The sequence below is a fragment of the Dryas octopetala genome, chromosome 9 (genome assembly GCF_963921425.1).
Source record: "Dryas octopetala chromosome 9, drDryOcto1.1, whole genome shotgun sequence".
Classification (NCBI taxonomy): Eukaryota; Viridiplantae; Streptophyta; class Magnoliopsida; order Rosales; family Rosaceae; genus Dryas; species Dryas octopetala.
The window spans coordinates 17,377,008-17,391,658 of NC_141374.1; the positions used below are offsets into that span (position 1 = coordinate 17,377,008).

Below are 14,651 nucleotides of genomic sequence, written 5' to 3' on the forward strand. Positions count from 1 at the left end.
GCCTCGTTTGGTATGGCTCATCTGTAGGACGAGCTGAGCTTCGACTTGGATTATTATAAAAGTAGGTCCAATTTTGGAGCGTCATTCGGACTAAAATCATATAGAAATTTAGATTTGTATTTGTACTTAAATTTAATTTTTTAGGCTAAGGTCCAAAAAATGAACTTTTAAAAAATTTTGACTTATTATCTAGTTTTTATGTTTTATAATTTAAAATAATAAAAGAAAATATCCGTTTAAATTATACAAATATAAAAAAAATTCATTAACCCACAAAATCGAAAATAATCAAACAAGTAAAAAAAAAGTATATATATGTATATTTTAATTGTAATAACACCTAGGTTTATATATATATAGGTACATTTTAATTGTACAAATACCTAAGTTGGTATATATATATATATACATATTCGATTAGATGCGTACTTGATTTGAACGCTTGGTTTCAGCCATTGATCGCTCTGCCATGCTGCTTCATTTCCCGAGAAAGGTAAATTCTCATCTTTTCACCTCATCCCTTCCTAGGGTATATAATGAGCTTGGTGGAGGCATTATGTTACAGTTTAACTCTGAGATTTTGGGCGCCCAAAATTCCAAAGTTAAATCATAACATAAACGCCGATAAACCATCGATCAATTGGTACAATTGAAATGTACCCATAAATTTTTTTTTTCCTTATTTGATTATTTTCTATTTTTTAGGCTCATGCATTTTTATTATATTAATATAATTTAAATCCTACAATTAATTTTAGAATAATATGATAATATTAAACTAGAATAATATTATATAATATTAAGATTTAAATATTATTAATTTTAGAATAATATTAGACATTTTTTAAATTAAAAAAATCTAGACAATATTTTTGGACCTCAGTCAAAAATTAAAAAACATTAAGGTATTAGTCTAAGAGAGGAAATAAAATTAGACTGGCCTATAAATGGCTCTTATTATAATATATAAAGGGATTAAAAGTCATATATTCTCACAATTTGTGCTGGTTTGCACATACCAACTAGTAAACAGAAGATGAATCAAAGCCATAAATGGATCTAGTTCAGCAACATGTTATATAGGGTAATGGAAAAGGATTCTTGACATCTTATTTTTTATACAAGTTTTCAATGGGGCCCATTTCATATAGGAGTTTAACGATCTGAACCATTTATTTTGTAGGTCTCCATTAAAAGATCATCTTTCCAAAAAATTAGGTAAATCGGAAACCATTTACCTACAAAGATTAAATGTTAAACATTTCAAGTGTTTATTTTTTTAACCACTTAATCTTTGTAGGTAAACGGTTTCTAATTTACCTAATTTTTTTGCAAAGATGATCCTTTAATGAAGACCCTAAAAAATAGATGGTTTGAATCGTTGAAATCCTATATGGAGTGAGCCTCATTCAAAACTTGTGTCAAAATTTATGTCAAAAATAGAGTGTCATGGATTTGCCCCCTGGGGTAATAGGGGTTATAATACATTATGTCTATTTTAGTAATTATAAACAGTCACATCAATTTTACATTAAAATTTAACAAACACTTTGATACTGCTTTTTGCACTCACATCACTTTTGAAAATATAGTTTATCAAACACTCAATTACTTTACTTTACAGCTAACTTTACTTCACATCTGTTTTACTTCACAACAGCTTTTTCTCACAACAATACTAAACTAAGTCTAAGGGAGCACTTCAAATGAGGTATACCTCATTTTAGCCATAATGAGATATGTCTTGTGGTACTCATTTTACATTGTAATTCAATGATGAGAACTGTGTATTTTCTAAGTTTCTATTGAAGGATAATTTCTTATAAAAATTAAACAAATAAAAAATTGTTTAAGCATTTGGTTAATGATTATCATTTCAAGTGTTTATTGAAACCACTATGTTCGTTTATTTATTCAATCACAATTAAATGATTTAATGGTTTCCGATTAATCTAATTTTTTGTAGTGATTTTTGAATGGAGTGAGGAAAGCAAATTGGGGGTGACAATTTTTTTTTCAGCTATTTACAAAAAGGTCAATAAAATATTTCAAAATTACAAATAAGTCAATAAATATTTTTTAAATCTCAAAATAGTTACCATTGATTAAAATGAATTAAATGAAATTATATATTATACAAAAAATGACATAACAAATACTATAAATTACAGTCACTCCCAATACCATAGAAGTTCCGAAAAATTACAAAAAAGTCAAAACTAACCAAAAGCTGACGTGTCCAAATAAAAACAATAGGCTAGGGCAAAAAGGTAAAACAAACTTAAAAAAAAATTAGTAATAGGCTGGGCCCGCAAGGCTATTGATCATAATATAATTTATGCTCGACTAAAATATAATAGAAAATTTAGTATTCACCTTTTTTGTAATTTTGAAAGATTTCATTACTCATTTGTAATTATCTTTTATTTTTTCGGTCGGAGGGGTAGCCCTTTTTTCTGTTTATACTTTATACGTTCTATGGATTCCAAACCTGAAACAAAACCAAGCGACAATGGAGAACACCAAGGATATATACATCGAAGACGATGAAAACGGCACACTTAAAGTTACCTTGTTCAACGATGATGGCACGCTTAAAGTCACCTCTTTCTCTATCTACTACGATGAAGATGTAGAGGATGGTACACCTTAATTCCTCTCTAGTTCTAATTCTCCTTTGTTATTAGGCTGCTTAGAAATTGTGGCAAACTATATATATATATATTTTTTTTTTTAAGTTTAGGTGAAATTAATCTATATCATCCTTCTGCCATATTTTCAATTTTTCATGAGAACTTATTCCATTATTGAGATTTTTTAAATTGTTATTATCGTAATTATTTATAACAATTTAAAAGAACAAATCGCTAATTTCTGCATTTATTTTGTTTTTGCAAAAATAGGTTTGCAAAAAGGTTGGCCGGCGGTGGAATCTGCTCTAGGAGAACATGGTATTTCATGTGAATTGAATTTGGTATGTCATGCTAAATATAATGTTGTTTTTTCAATTGAAAACTCTCTTTTGTTGAATTTGTAAATATGAATTTGTGAAATCCACTCTATATTTTGACCAGTGGATTATTTCAGATGATGCATGTGTGATTTGATGATATGTGCACATATTAAATTTGTATTTCTAATTTATATGGTCAGGATGAGCGTTCCATGACAGTCTCAACAACCAAAAGGACTAAATCCTTTATAAGGGCTAAGCATCTTCTTAAACTCTTGTCTGTAAGGTTTCCTCCACATCGGGTACATTCAAATGGCAGATCCTTTGTTATTGCTTTTTTATCTGTTGTGTATGAGCTATGAGCTATTCTAAAGTTAAATTGATTTGGTGCTGAACATTTTGATTACAGGCAATAAAAATACTGAATGACAAAATGCAATGTGAAGTCATTGAGGCTTACCCTCCTAAAGATGGCCGGGCTTGCGGAGAATGTTGGACTTGCGAAGAATGTGAGAACAAGGAGGTAGGTATTGATTAAAATTCCTTCCACCTGTCAATTTTTCTTCAAGCAAATGTAAGTTATGAACCTTTTATCATTTATGTTTCTGGAAGCATTCTCTGTAGTTGTGATGCAGCTAGGATATTTTCAGTTCAGGCTTCAGCAATGTAACATGGTGATTAGAGCTTTTGTTTGATGTTAGAAAGGTTTAGACTTTAGAGTTGGTTAGGGTTCAGTGAAAGACAAATGTGAGGATAATATGAGGAATATAAGCCTGGGTGTCCCACTACCTATTCCATGAAGAGTCAGACCCAATACCTCTTTCTAATGCTGGAGATTGCAAAAGCTCACTGTTTAGCTTGTTCTAATCTCTACTATTGTGTGCAGGAGGAATTTAATAAATGGGTGGAGAGCCTAATAGGCCCTGGGGAATCCACCATAAAGGTGCATTAAGTGATCTGAATCATCAGGCAATTATGTATATAGCCTTAGATTGTGTTAGTTACATATTTAATTCTTTTTGCTTGTTGCTCCTCTAATTTTTCACAATATAATTGGGAAGCAGGCACTTCAGACAGTGACAGAATGTGCTATTGCGGTTTATGTAAGTGTTACTGTTTTTTTGTGATTTTGATGGTTGTATTCTACATTTCTTTTTCTGGTCTTCCAACCTCCAGGTGAAGTTAGAATTTCAAATTGATGATATTTCTTCGCCTGTAAATGAATAGGGATTCAAGGTGTCTGCTATTGGTCCCCTTCAAGGAATAACTGAATTCAGGAATACTGTGTTGGGCTGCATTAAGCATGAATGTTCTCCTCGATCCAATGTCGTGAGGCTTATAAATAATCAAAAGGTGAATACTTTTGATGCATTGCGTGTCTGAGTTGTGATCTATATATATATATATATACGCACACACACACACAATGCATGATTTAGACATCAGAAGTTAAGTTATTTTCTTTGTAAGGTATTGCTGAGCTGATACTTTTCTTATGTGGGCATACAGCGTCTTAAAGAAACTGTTGAGAAGCTAGAAAACCAAATTGGAATTACATCTATCATGGAGGTTGGTTGTTAGATACCCTTGTTTGTTGCTTCTGGTATTTGAAACTTGTTCACTGTTTTAAGCTCATACAACAGTAATTGCCATCTTGAGCTTTTGATTTTCGACCCTTACTGTAAGAGAGAACTTTGTGATTGTGGGCTATTAAATATTGACATGCTTTTTATTGGTTGTGTTCAATTAGGCAGTGCGGTTCATGAAAACCCAAATTTTTTGTCGTGAACTTATTTATACAAAGTTTATGGAAGCACTGCACCGGATACAAGATACAGATGTGCTAGAGATGATTGCAGACAAGTTCAGGTCTTCAGTAAGTAACTAATTTACATATAAGCTATATTTATGCAATGCCCAATGGGCTTCTTGGGGTTTTTTGCCCCCTACATATTCGAACTGATAGTTTGTGTGAAGTTTTTGGAGAAAAGAGATAGAACCATGATCTTGCTAATGCCTTCTTAATGGAAGGTTGTGCTGAATCTATTGCTTACTAAAAGAAGGCTGTGCAATTTTGATTTGCCTGTAGGAAAATTGCATAGTTCCTTTCAGCTATATGTTTTTCTATTACTAGTCTCAATAGAAGGATGATTTATTTGCTGTTAATGAGCAAATTATTGTGAGCATGATTCTATAGGATTCTCCTGAAGTGCATGGTGATGCATCAGAGACGCTCTGTGCTATAACAAGGTTTGCTCCACCTGGACTTTCTACTAAAATCTCCAACCCAAGGTAGCATTTGTTTTCTTCTTACATATACTTAAAATTCTTATACACTCATTTCAGCTCTAGCTTCTGTGTTGAAGTTCTTATGTACGTTGTATTTTATGCAGTTTTATACAAAGATTATTTAAGCATGCTTTGGAGGACTCACGACCAAAATCTGTTCTCATTAACTCACTGTCGGTATGCATCTGTTTGTTAGACCCAAGGAGGATAACATTGGGAGCATATGAACATATTTATGGACATCAAATTACTCGTGGATCTAGAGTTACTGCTAATCCGGAGACTATTGTGTGCATGCTGGAGAGCCTAGGTAAAATTATCTCCTTAATTTGCTGGTGTTTGTGTATGACTGCTATAAATGCACGTTCATTCATGGGGGTACATATATCCATTGAATACTTCTCACATCTGGATGTCCAGATTTAACAAAATCTGGTTGCATAATTTCATTCGTTGGATGTTTGTTGATTATGCACAGAACAATTGAACTGCTAACATAACATCTAACTTCTGCAAGCGAATTATGAAGCACAAAATTATGTTCTTTGAAGGAGAATAAAAACTAAATACTGATAATCAGGCTACTATCCTGCAGGTGATTTGCTGAAGCTTTTGGATGTTCCTTCGGTGGACAATGTGTTGTTAACTACATATGGCAAATTACAGCCACCTCTTGGGAATCATCGTTTAAAGATATTAGAGTTCATCTCAGTATTACTGGTGGTTGGTGGTGAAGCTATTGAGAAGGAATTGATTCTTCTTGGAGCAGTACGAAGAATTTTAGACTTGTTTTTTACGTAAGTTCAGAGTCTTAATTTCTGGTTTTATAAAAAGTGAATTGATACAATTAAATACATGTTTATTCCCCAATTTCATTCTGAGTATTCCAGGTACCCATTTAACAACCGTGCACATCACCTCATAGAAAACATAATAGTATCATGTTTGGAAAGCAAGAATGCTCCTCTTGTACAACATCTTCTTTGCGAGTGTGATCTAGTTGGAAAAATTCTTCAAGCAGAAAAGGATTTCATATTGGCAGCTCATTCAAACAAGCCAACAGTTCATGCTGAGGGTAGATCCCCACCCAAGATGGGGAATATTGGACATTTAAAAAGCATATCCAACAAAATCATTCAACTGAGAAATAGCAATAGCGAGATTCAGGCGTATCTGCAGGTTTTTATTTCTATTTCTCCATATTTATATATGTTTCTCTGTCTTTTAAGTTTAGTGTTTATGAAATAAATATTTACAAGTGAATTGCAGTATTCTTCTATGGATTTAAAACCTAGTCTTTTAGATGGTTGTTTGATTGGTTAGTGGACCCCCACTTCTTGTCTTTTGGTTCTGATTTTTTGCATCCCTAAACTCTTATTTCTATAAATTTTACTCAGATTATGAAAAGGTATGATATTCTTGGAAATGCTTTTGGTATTTTCGCACTGTTGTTGAAGTTGAAAAATCATAAAACTTTCGTTTGGTATCTATTTTTAAAACTATGATTTATTTTGAAAATATGAATTTTGAGGAACAATTTTTATAATTTAAATCTATTTGGTATGAAATAGTAAGTAAATTCCTAATTCTTGTTATCCACTCAACCAAGCACACATATAAACATAGTGATGACCAAATCTTATTAATCAAAGCAGAACGATGAGTTCTTCTCAAAAAAATCCATGGATGGTAACTGGCAAGTTGTCTATGGCTTTCTCGGCAACCAAACAGGAAATTGCTTTTTCTGGTCTCTGGATCTGATACTCTTTTGAAATCTGAAACTTCCTCTCTCTCTCTCTATGGAAGTGTGGGATTTGCTGTGAAACAGAGTTTGTGGCGAGGCAGACGTGTGAAAGAAAAGAAACAAATTTGAAAAACGATATTTAATCATTTTTTAAAAGGGTGTTATTTTTGAATTTTTTTCAGATATTCATTTTCAAAAGTCGTCTACCAAACACAATTTAAAAATTTAAAAACAAATTTGGGTTTTTAAATACAGAAAATGGTTTTTAAATAGGGTACCAAACGTACCCTAAATCTTATATTCGTTAATTTTTTTTTTCGGTAAACTATTCCTTAAATTTTTACTACAACTCCATTTTATTATTTTAATACTAGTTCTATGATTTCCTGTAGGCTTTATAAATTTATCCATCGGTCCATCCCCATTCTTGGTTGTTGCTTTTGTATGGATTTATGCTGTTATTACCAACTAGATGTTATTACCTTAACTGAATAGTACAAACATGCCCCTATCATTATATCATGTTATGGAAGAGATGTACTGATAGGGTGTATACACCCTATGGAAGTTTTAATACCAGGAAAAATGTGTATAGCCTACTGTTTGCACTGTCCAGTCATTTTTAGAGTTCTAATTCTTTTGACAGGAAAACTGTGAGTGGACTGATTGGCATACAAATGTTCTATCAAAGCGTAACCCAGTAGAGAATGTTTGGGCGTGTGGGTATGTTTTTCCCTCCAAAAGTAGTTGGTTACCTTCTCTCATACTTAAAGTTGATTTGCAATTGCGTATTCTTAGTCAAAATTGAAATACTTGGTTGATTTAAGTTGTCAAAATTTCGCATAACTAGTCGATCAATTGGCCTGCTCTACAAATCAATTGGGCTTAGGCAGAAATGAATGGGATCCCCGCACCTGAACCTCCTAGTGGTTATTCATCATTTGTCAGTCTGTTTTATTCTGTCTTATTAATGTTGTTTTACTAATCTCATGTTTCCAGCTATCTAATCATGGTGTATTCAATTGTAACAGGGGACCAAACAGTGGCAAACGCAAAAGAAAAGAAGAAATTCGAAGTAGCAGCCCACATTCCATCGAGCCCTCAACCCCATCCTCCCCACTCTCAAGGCCAAGCCTAGACCTACGACCAACTATAATCATTACAGGAACGGATTTTGGATGGCATGTTAAAGTAGACGGACCATAAGACTAGAAGAAGACGTAAGTCAATTAGTTGATATTGCATTGCATATGAGATGACATAGTGAGAAGATTTGTTAAATGTGGAGTTAATTTTAAGTTTATTGTACCCAATCCATAATCCACCAATTGTTATTGTAATCTGTTCAAGAGCCATTTTGTTTTATGACTTGCATAATTAAAAGTGCACAATTATCTCTGGCCAAAAAAAAAGTTGCGCAACTCTATGGTTTATTAAATTGTTAGACCTCAGTGCACACCCACCCAAATTAATGATTAGTTTTGTAATCTTCTTTAAATCTCGATTTGGATGGAATGATTTAAAGGAAGGAAGCCAATGGTCGAATATTACACACACAAACACACACACACAAGAAACATCCGATGAGGGATGAAATTGATCAACCATCTCAATTTGTAACTGCATATTTTTTCTCTAACAGTGTGAGACTGTGAGCTAAGTGTAAGGATTGAGACGAGTTGGACAAGATACACGTGCTCAGCGCACTAGCACAACAACGCTAATTTGCTTAAGCTTAAGCTTGGACTAGCCAAACCTGAAATTGGCCTCGATTGGTATGGCTCATCTGTAGGACGAGCTCAGCTTCGACTTGGATTATTATATCATATAAAGGGATTAAAGACCATATATTTTCTCAATTTGAGCTCATTTGCACACGCAACCAGTGAACAAAGATAAATCAAAGCCATAAATCTTGTCTAGCTCAGCAACATGTTATACAAGGGTTGAATATTATTACGAGTAGTTATATTCTTTTTTCATTCATATTTATGCAGGGTCATGTAGTGGGTTTTATGCATGTCTTGTAGTGGGTGACATATATATGATGTTTATGTTTCTTTTATTATTATATTTTTAATAAAGATCTGAATCTTCTGTTTGTTTTTAATTATAGCAGGGTGAGGCTGGGAGGGGAGGGGAGGGGAGGGGTTGGGTGGGGGCGGGCATGGGCGGATCTACAGTGGGGTCAATGGGGTCACTTGACCCCATGAACCCAGAAATGCTAAGCTCAAGGAAAAATCTTGACCCCATGAATGAAGCTTGGGTGTTGGTGGCAGCCATGGCTGGTAGGGGCAAGATTGCAGATTTGCAGGAAGAACCAGAACAGAGGAAGCAGGGAGCAGGGGCGACGGCCATGACCAGATTTGCAGGGAGCATGGGCGACGGCCATGGCTGGTAGGGGCAAGATTGCAGATGCATTCAGACCAGACCTCCTGCGCACAATGACAAAAATGAAGAAACTCGATCACCCAGACCAGACCATCGCCCCAACTTGCCTGAACTGCTGAAGGCGACAAGCCGACGCCCCTGAACAGCTGCGCGCCAGTCACCGTCGCCCCTGCTCCCTCGCCGTCGCCCGTCGCCCCCTGCTCTGCTGCTCGCTCAGTCACTCTGCTGCCTCTACTCGCTGCCTCTTAATCTTGCCCCCACAAGAGTTGAGTTCTGGATCCGCCACTGGGGGCGGGGGAAGGAGTTGGGGGAGGGGCTGGTTAGGGGTGGGCCGATCTGGGGCTGGGCTGGGCTGCGTGGGGAGGATCGGGGAAGGGTAAGGCTGGGTGGTACGGAGCTTGGCTGGGCGGGGAGGAGTTGGGGCAGGCATGTGCAGGCAGGGAGGGAGGGAGGGAGGGAGAGAGAGAGAGAGAGAGAGAGAGAGATGATGGGTGGGGCGTGGGTGGCAGTTTGTGGGCATGTGTAGTGGGTGGAGAGGGAGGGGTGGCCGAAATGGTGGGAAGATAGGGGGCTGGCATGCGCAGTGGGTGGGGAGGGAGAGGTTTGGTTTTTTTAAAAAAATTTAATTGAATTTTAAAGATCTTATTTTTAAAATATTATTTTAATTTAAAGTTTTCTTATTTTATTAATTTAAATATTGTTTTAAAAATATTTTACAGCTGCAATGACAAAATTACCCTTTCACGTCAACATTTTTAACTGTGGTGTAGACGAAGTTGACAGAATCGGGCAATGTGGAACATAGCATAAAAGTTCAGGGGATTATGTGAGACAAAAAAATGTAAGGGGGTAAATTGAGCCAACATCTTAAAGTCAGGTGCCAAATGTGCAAATAAGCTTTATAAGAATAATGAAAGGTGTGAAAAAGATTTTTATATTTTTTGAAAATTTAATAAGGTGTGTAAAACTAAGATTGGTGTGAAAATAATATAATGGGGTGAGTATATAAGCACTCTATTATTATACGCATACATTACATTCTTGTGCAACATGTTATAAGCATGCACTACATTCTTCTGCTCCACAGTCTGGAGAAACCCCATTTGAAGAGTCGTTCAACAATAATGCAACAGTAACACAAGCAGTAGGAATCGAAACTTTTACCAGGGAAAAGATGAAAGTAAATAAGGAGAGTAAAGTGCAAAACCAGTTATAATTCAGGAGTAGTTATTGTACATTAGGGTGCATTTCGAAGGATTGATTTCAAATTTGGGGAAGAAATAATTAAATTGCTTAATTGATATCTATTTCCATTTGATTTAGAAGAAAAAAAAAAGACATGAATTTTAAATGGATTAAATACAAAAATGATCAACGAATTTTACCGTGATTCTTAATTTGATCAATTAATTATAAAAAGTGTCGATTTAGTCCACTAATTTTTCAAATTGTACAAAAATAGTGTAAACGTTAACTTTCATAAAAAAATTAACGGAACTAGTCATGTGCACAACATATAAGTATATAACTATATTTTCAGGGGTGTTTCAATCCATTCTTCACATTTTGGCTTAAATTTTTTAGAGCTGCTATTTGCACACATTTTTTTTTTTTGCACACACTTTTCTCCTACACACCTCCTACCATATTTTAAAATATAAAATTTCTCTTTAACACACTCCTCTCATTACCAAAATACCCCTAATCTCATTAATCTTACCAAATTTTTCTTACACACCTCACTCAATCCATTCAAATAATACATACCCACTCAACCATTTCAAACAATATACACCCCCACCCCCAACCTTACGCCCACCCAATCCTAGTCAAGAACACACCTCTGTATACCAACATTGTCATCAGAGCCGTCACCACCGTTGTCAACTCAGCCGTCGAAGTCATCGTCAACTTGCCGCCGTCAATCTGTCGTTGGTGGTCTCACCACCTTACTGCAACACCATAGCCATTGTTGTCAACTCATAGGTATGCCCTAAGCTAAATTTTTTTTATTCATATGCAAATTTAGGCTATTTTATCAAATTTAAATTGGTTAATCCACCTCAAAACCTATTTTTGTTTGTTTGAGATAATTTGGAGTGTGAGTTTTCTGGGTTTCAAGATTGAAATTTTGGGTTTGGGTTATAGGGTTTCACAGGTTGTTCGATAGTAATCTACCAAATAGTTTGATTTTGTTTGGTAGTAAGTTGTCGAACCTTTCAGTTTCGTTCGGTAGTAAGTTGTCGAACGAAACCAATTTATTCGACAGATACTTGCTGAACTATCAGTGATTGTTCGGTGGCTTTCTGCCAAACCACTTGTGTCGTTTTTAATATATTTTTTGTTAGGCTTTTGAAAAATCTTATATAATTTGACATTGGTTTTATTTGTAATTCGACTATGTTTTATTTATAATTTGACTATGTTTATATATGGTTATATTTTTCAAATAGTAAAAATAATGCAGCAAGTTCAAAATATATGATAAGTGTTCATAACTTAATTAATCACTATCAAGAGACATGAGTTCTTGTGTGGATGGATCACAATCGGCTGAGTAATCCCTAGCATACGAGCCTCATGCATGTGTCCGTGGGAGCTGCAGGGAAAGGTTCAGCTAATTTGTTGGGATTGTTCTCATCACCAACATTCTATGAACCTGGGTGCACAGTACCCTAAATATCAGTTTCTTCAACAACCGCCTCACGATTAGTTCGTGATGTTTCTGCCAGTTTTCTCGCAAAAGTTGTGGGTTGTGTTTTTCCAACAATGAGGAGTTCCTCTCCGGATGAAGATGAAACGGATTTCCCTTTTTCTTCTATTCATACTTATATTTTCCAACAAGAAATTGATAATTGCATTAGTGTATATAAGATTTTTCAAAAGCTTAACAAAAATAAAAAATAAAAATGACACAGGTGGTTCGGCAGAAAGCCACCGAACAATCACTGATAGTTTAGCATGTAGTTGTCGAACAAATTGGTTTTGTTCGGTAGCTTACTACCAAACGAAACTGAAAGGTTTGACAGCTTACTACCGAACGAAACCGAAATGTTCAGCAGACCAGCTGGTATTAAGATGAATTAACCAATTGAAATTAGATAAGAAAACATTAAATTTACATTTAAATCCAAAAATTTTAGATTAGGGCATTCCTCCAACTTCCAATAACTATGGTGGAGAGAGGATGCGTGGCGGCGATGAAGGTGGGAGGTGGGTGTTGGTAGTTTTGGAATGAAGGTGGGGTTACAGGTGGGGTGTGTTTTGGTTGTGGTTGGAGGTGAGGTTGAAGGTGAGGTGTGTAGTTGTAGTTTAGGAGTGTTGGGTTTGGGGTGTGTAAGGAGAGGGTTTTTTTTTTTTTTCAAATGATGTGGATTGTTCTTTAAAGTAATTTCTCTTTGTGTCAATTAAGTAATTTTACAAAATAAGTTGGTGAAGGTGTGCAAATAGCAGCTCTCAAATTTTTTTATAGAAATTAACGTTTGTACTATTTTGATATAACTTGAGAAATTCATGAACCAAATTAACACTTTTTATAATTAATAAACCAAATTAAGAATCATAGTAAAATTCGTGAACTATTTTTTGTATTTAACCTATTTAAATTATTCTTTGTGCATAGTGAAACGCATTGCTTGTATCTGCATGCTTGTTATATATATCAAATAATGTTTGATAGTTATTATTATTATTTTTTAACAAATTTAGAATTGTCATATTCAAATCCCCTTTTCAAATTATTTCATTTGGATGAAGATTTAAAGAACCACAAAACCAATCATTAAATTGGGTCGGAGTGTACTGAGGCGTAACAATCTAACACAGTGCAACTTTAATTATGCATGTCATATAACAAAATGTCTATATGCTTTAACATGAAAAAACCTCCACTTAATTATTATGTCTTGTTCTAATTAATCTTCTGGTCTATATGTTTTAACATGCGATCCATAGTGTTGGTTTCGCTCGGTACTGGTGTTCAAAATTTAATCCCATCCATTCTAATTTGATCATTTTTATGACTTTGGCTTATTGAATTAGATTTCAAATTCAAAAACTGACATGATTGAATATAACAAAAGAAAAACTGACATGATTGGATGGGATAATGGATTTCTTTGCAAAAATCCAATGAAATCCAATCTAATTTAATGTAGTAGATTTCATACCCCTTTGTGTTTTAGGCATGTGAAAATATAGAAAATAATGAGTTATTTAAATTATTTGATAATCTTTTGTTTGTTACATTATTTAACAAAACACTTTTCTTTAGTATTCAATTTTAATTTCACATATAAGTCTATTAAAATGTGATAGAATTTAATTCGATGACTAATTTTGTATATTTCAATATATTTTGCTTTTTTTAGTAAGAAATTGATCATTCAATTCAATATCAATTAGATCATGTCGGATTGGATTGTAAAAAATTTAATTTGGAAATCAATATCAAATCAAATGCAAATTTACAAAAAACTAACGGATTTCAACCGATAAACACCCCTATCGCTATGATAGGGTGAGTTGCTACATGTGAATTCTTATTCTCTTTTGTGTTTGCATGTTGATATGCTACATTCCTGCCACAATTCATTACACCACGGTCATGACTATTAATAAAAGCCTTTGAAGACAAAGTAGCGAAAGACAGAGTAGAGTAGGGAGAAAAAGATTGTTTTTAAAGGCTTAGATTTGAGCATGATACCAGCCTTATAAGGAAGCAAGGTAGCAGATTCAGTTCCAAAGCTGAGATAACTCCCTATCATATTATTAGATTAAATAATTTGGCAATGACATAGTGATAAAAATAACTAATGTTATTATTTTTGGAATAATACACGTACATATATATGTTGGTACATGCTGTACATTAATTCTAAAGTTGCAACATTGTACATCTATTATATTAATATTTGCAATAATTAATAATCGTAAGGCCTTTTATTACAAACACTGGAATTGTAGGCCAAAACCCATTTCGAGTTACAATTAGGTTTGAGTGAACACCAAAATGTAGGGCTGGGTCGAAATGATCGAAAAATCGCAACTGACCTCACCTCACCGTATTGCATGTTGTTTGATGCTTGTTCGAAAAGTTGGTGTCAGTTGGCCAACTGAATCGACAGCACCAGTACGCGGTGGCGATATGGATAAGCTAAACCGCCGGTATACAAACACCGATCGAGACCATTCTTCTTCTTTTTGGTTTATGGTTGCAGAAACTAGAGGGTGGTGTTGTGATCTTGGTTTCTGGTTTCTAGTCTCTGGTTGCAA

At 34.5% G+C, this 14,651-nt stretch overlaps 1 protein-coding gene across 2 annotated transcripts; it reads left to right on the forward strand.

Moving 5' to 3' along the window:
• Positions 1–2,472: 2,472 nt before the first annotated feature.
• Positions 2,473–8,417, forward strand: LOC147275054 (uncharacterized). Of its 2 annotated transcripts, none has more exons than XM_086257039.1 (15): positions 2,473–2,642; positions 2,904–2,974; positions 3,154–3,255; positions 3,363–3,476; positions 3,840–3,896; positions 4,018–4,056; positions 4,181–4,306; positions 4,463–4,522; positions 4,704–4,829; positions 5,151–5,245; positions 5,347–5,552; positions 5,838–6,039; positions 6,133–6,421; positions 7,633–7,709; positions 8,018–8,417. In XM_086257039.1, exons 1-15 carry the CDS (start codon positions 2,513–2,515, stop codon positions 8,190–8,192), a joined length of 1,869 nt encoding a protein of 622 aa, XP_086113165.1. In that variant the 5' UTR covers positions 2,473–2,512; the 3' UTR covers positions 8,193–8,417. The 2 variants fall into 2 exon arrangements, with proteins under 2 accessions (XP_086113165.1, XP_086113166.1); XM_086257040.1 differs by having other exon boundaries at positions 3,154–3,234.
• Positions 8,418–14,651: the final 6,234 nt, after the last annotated feature.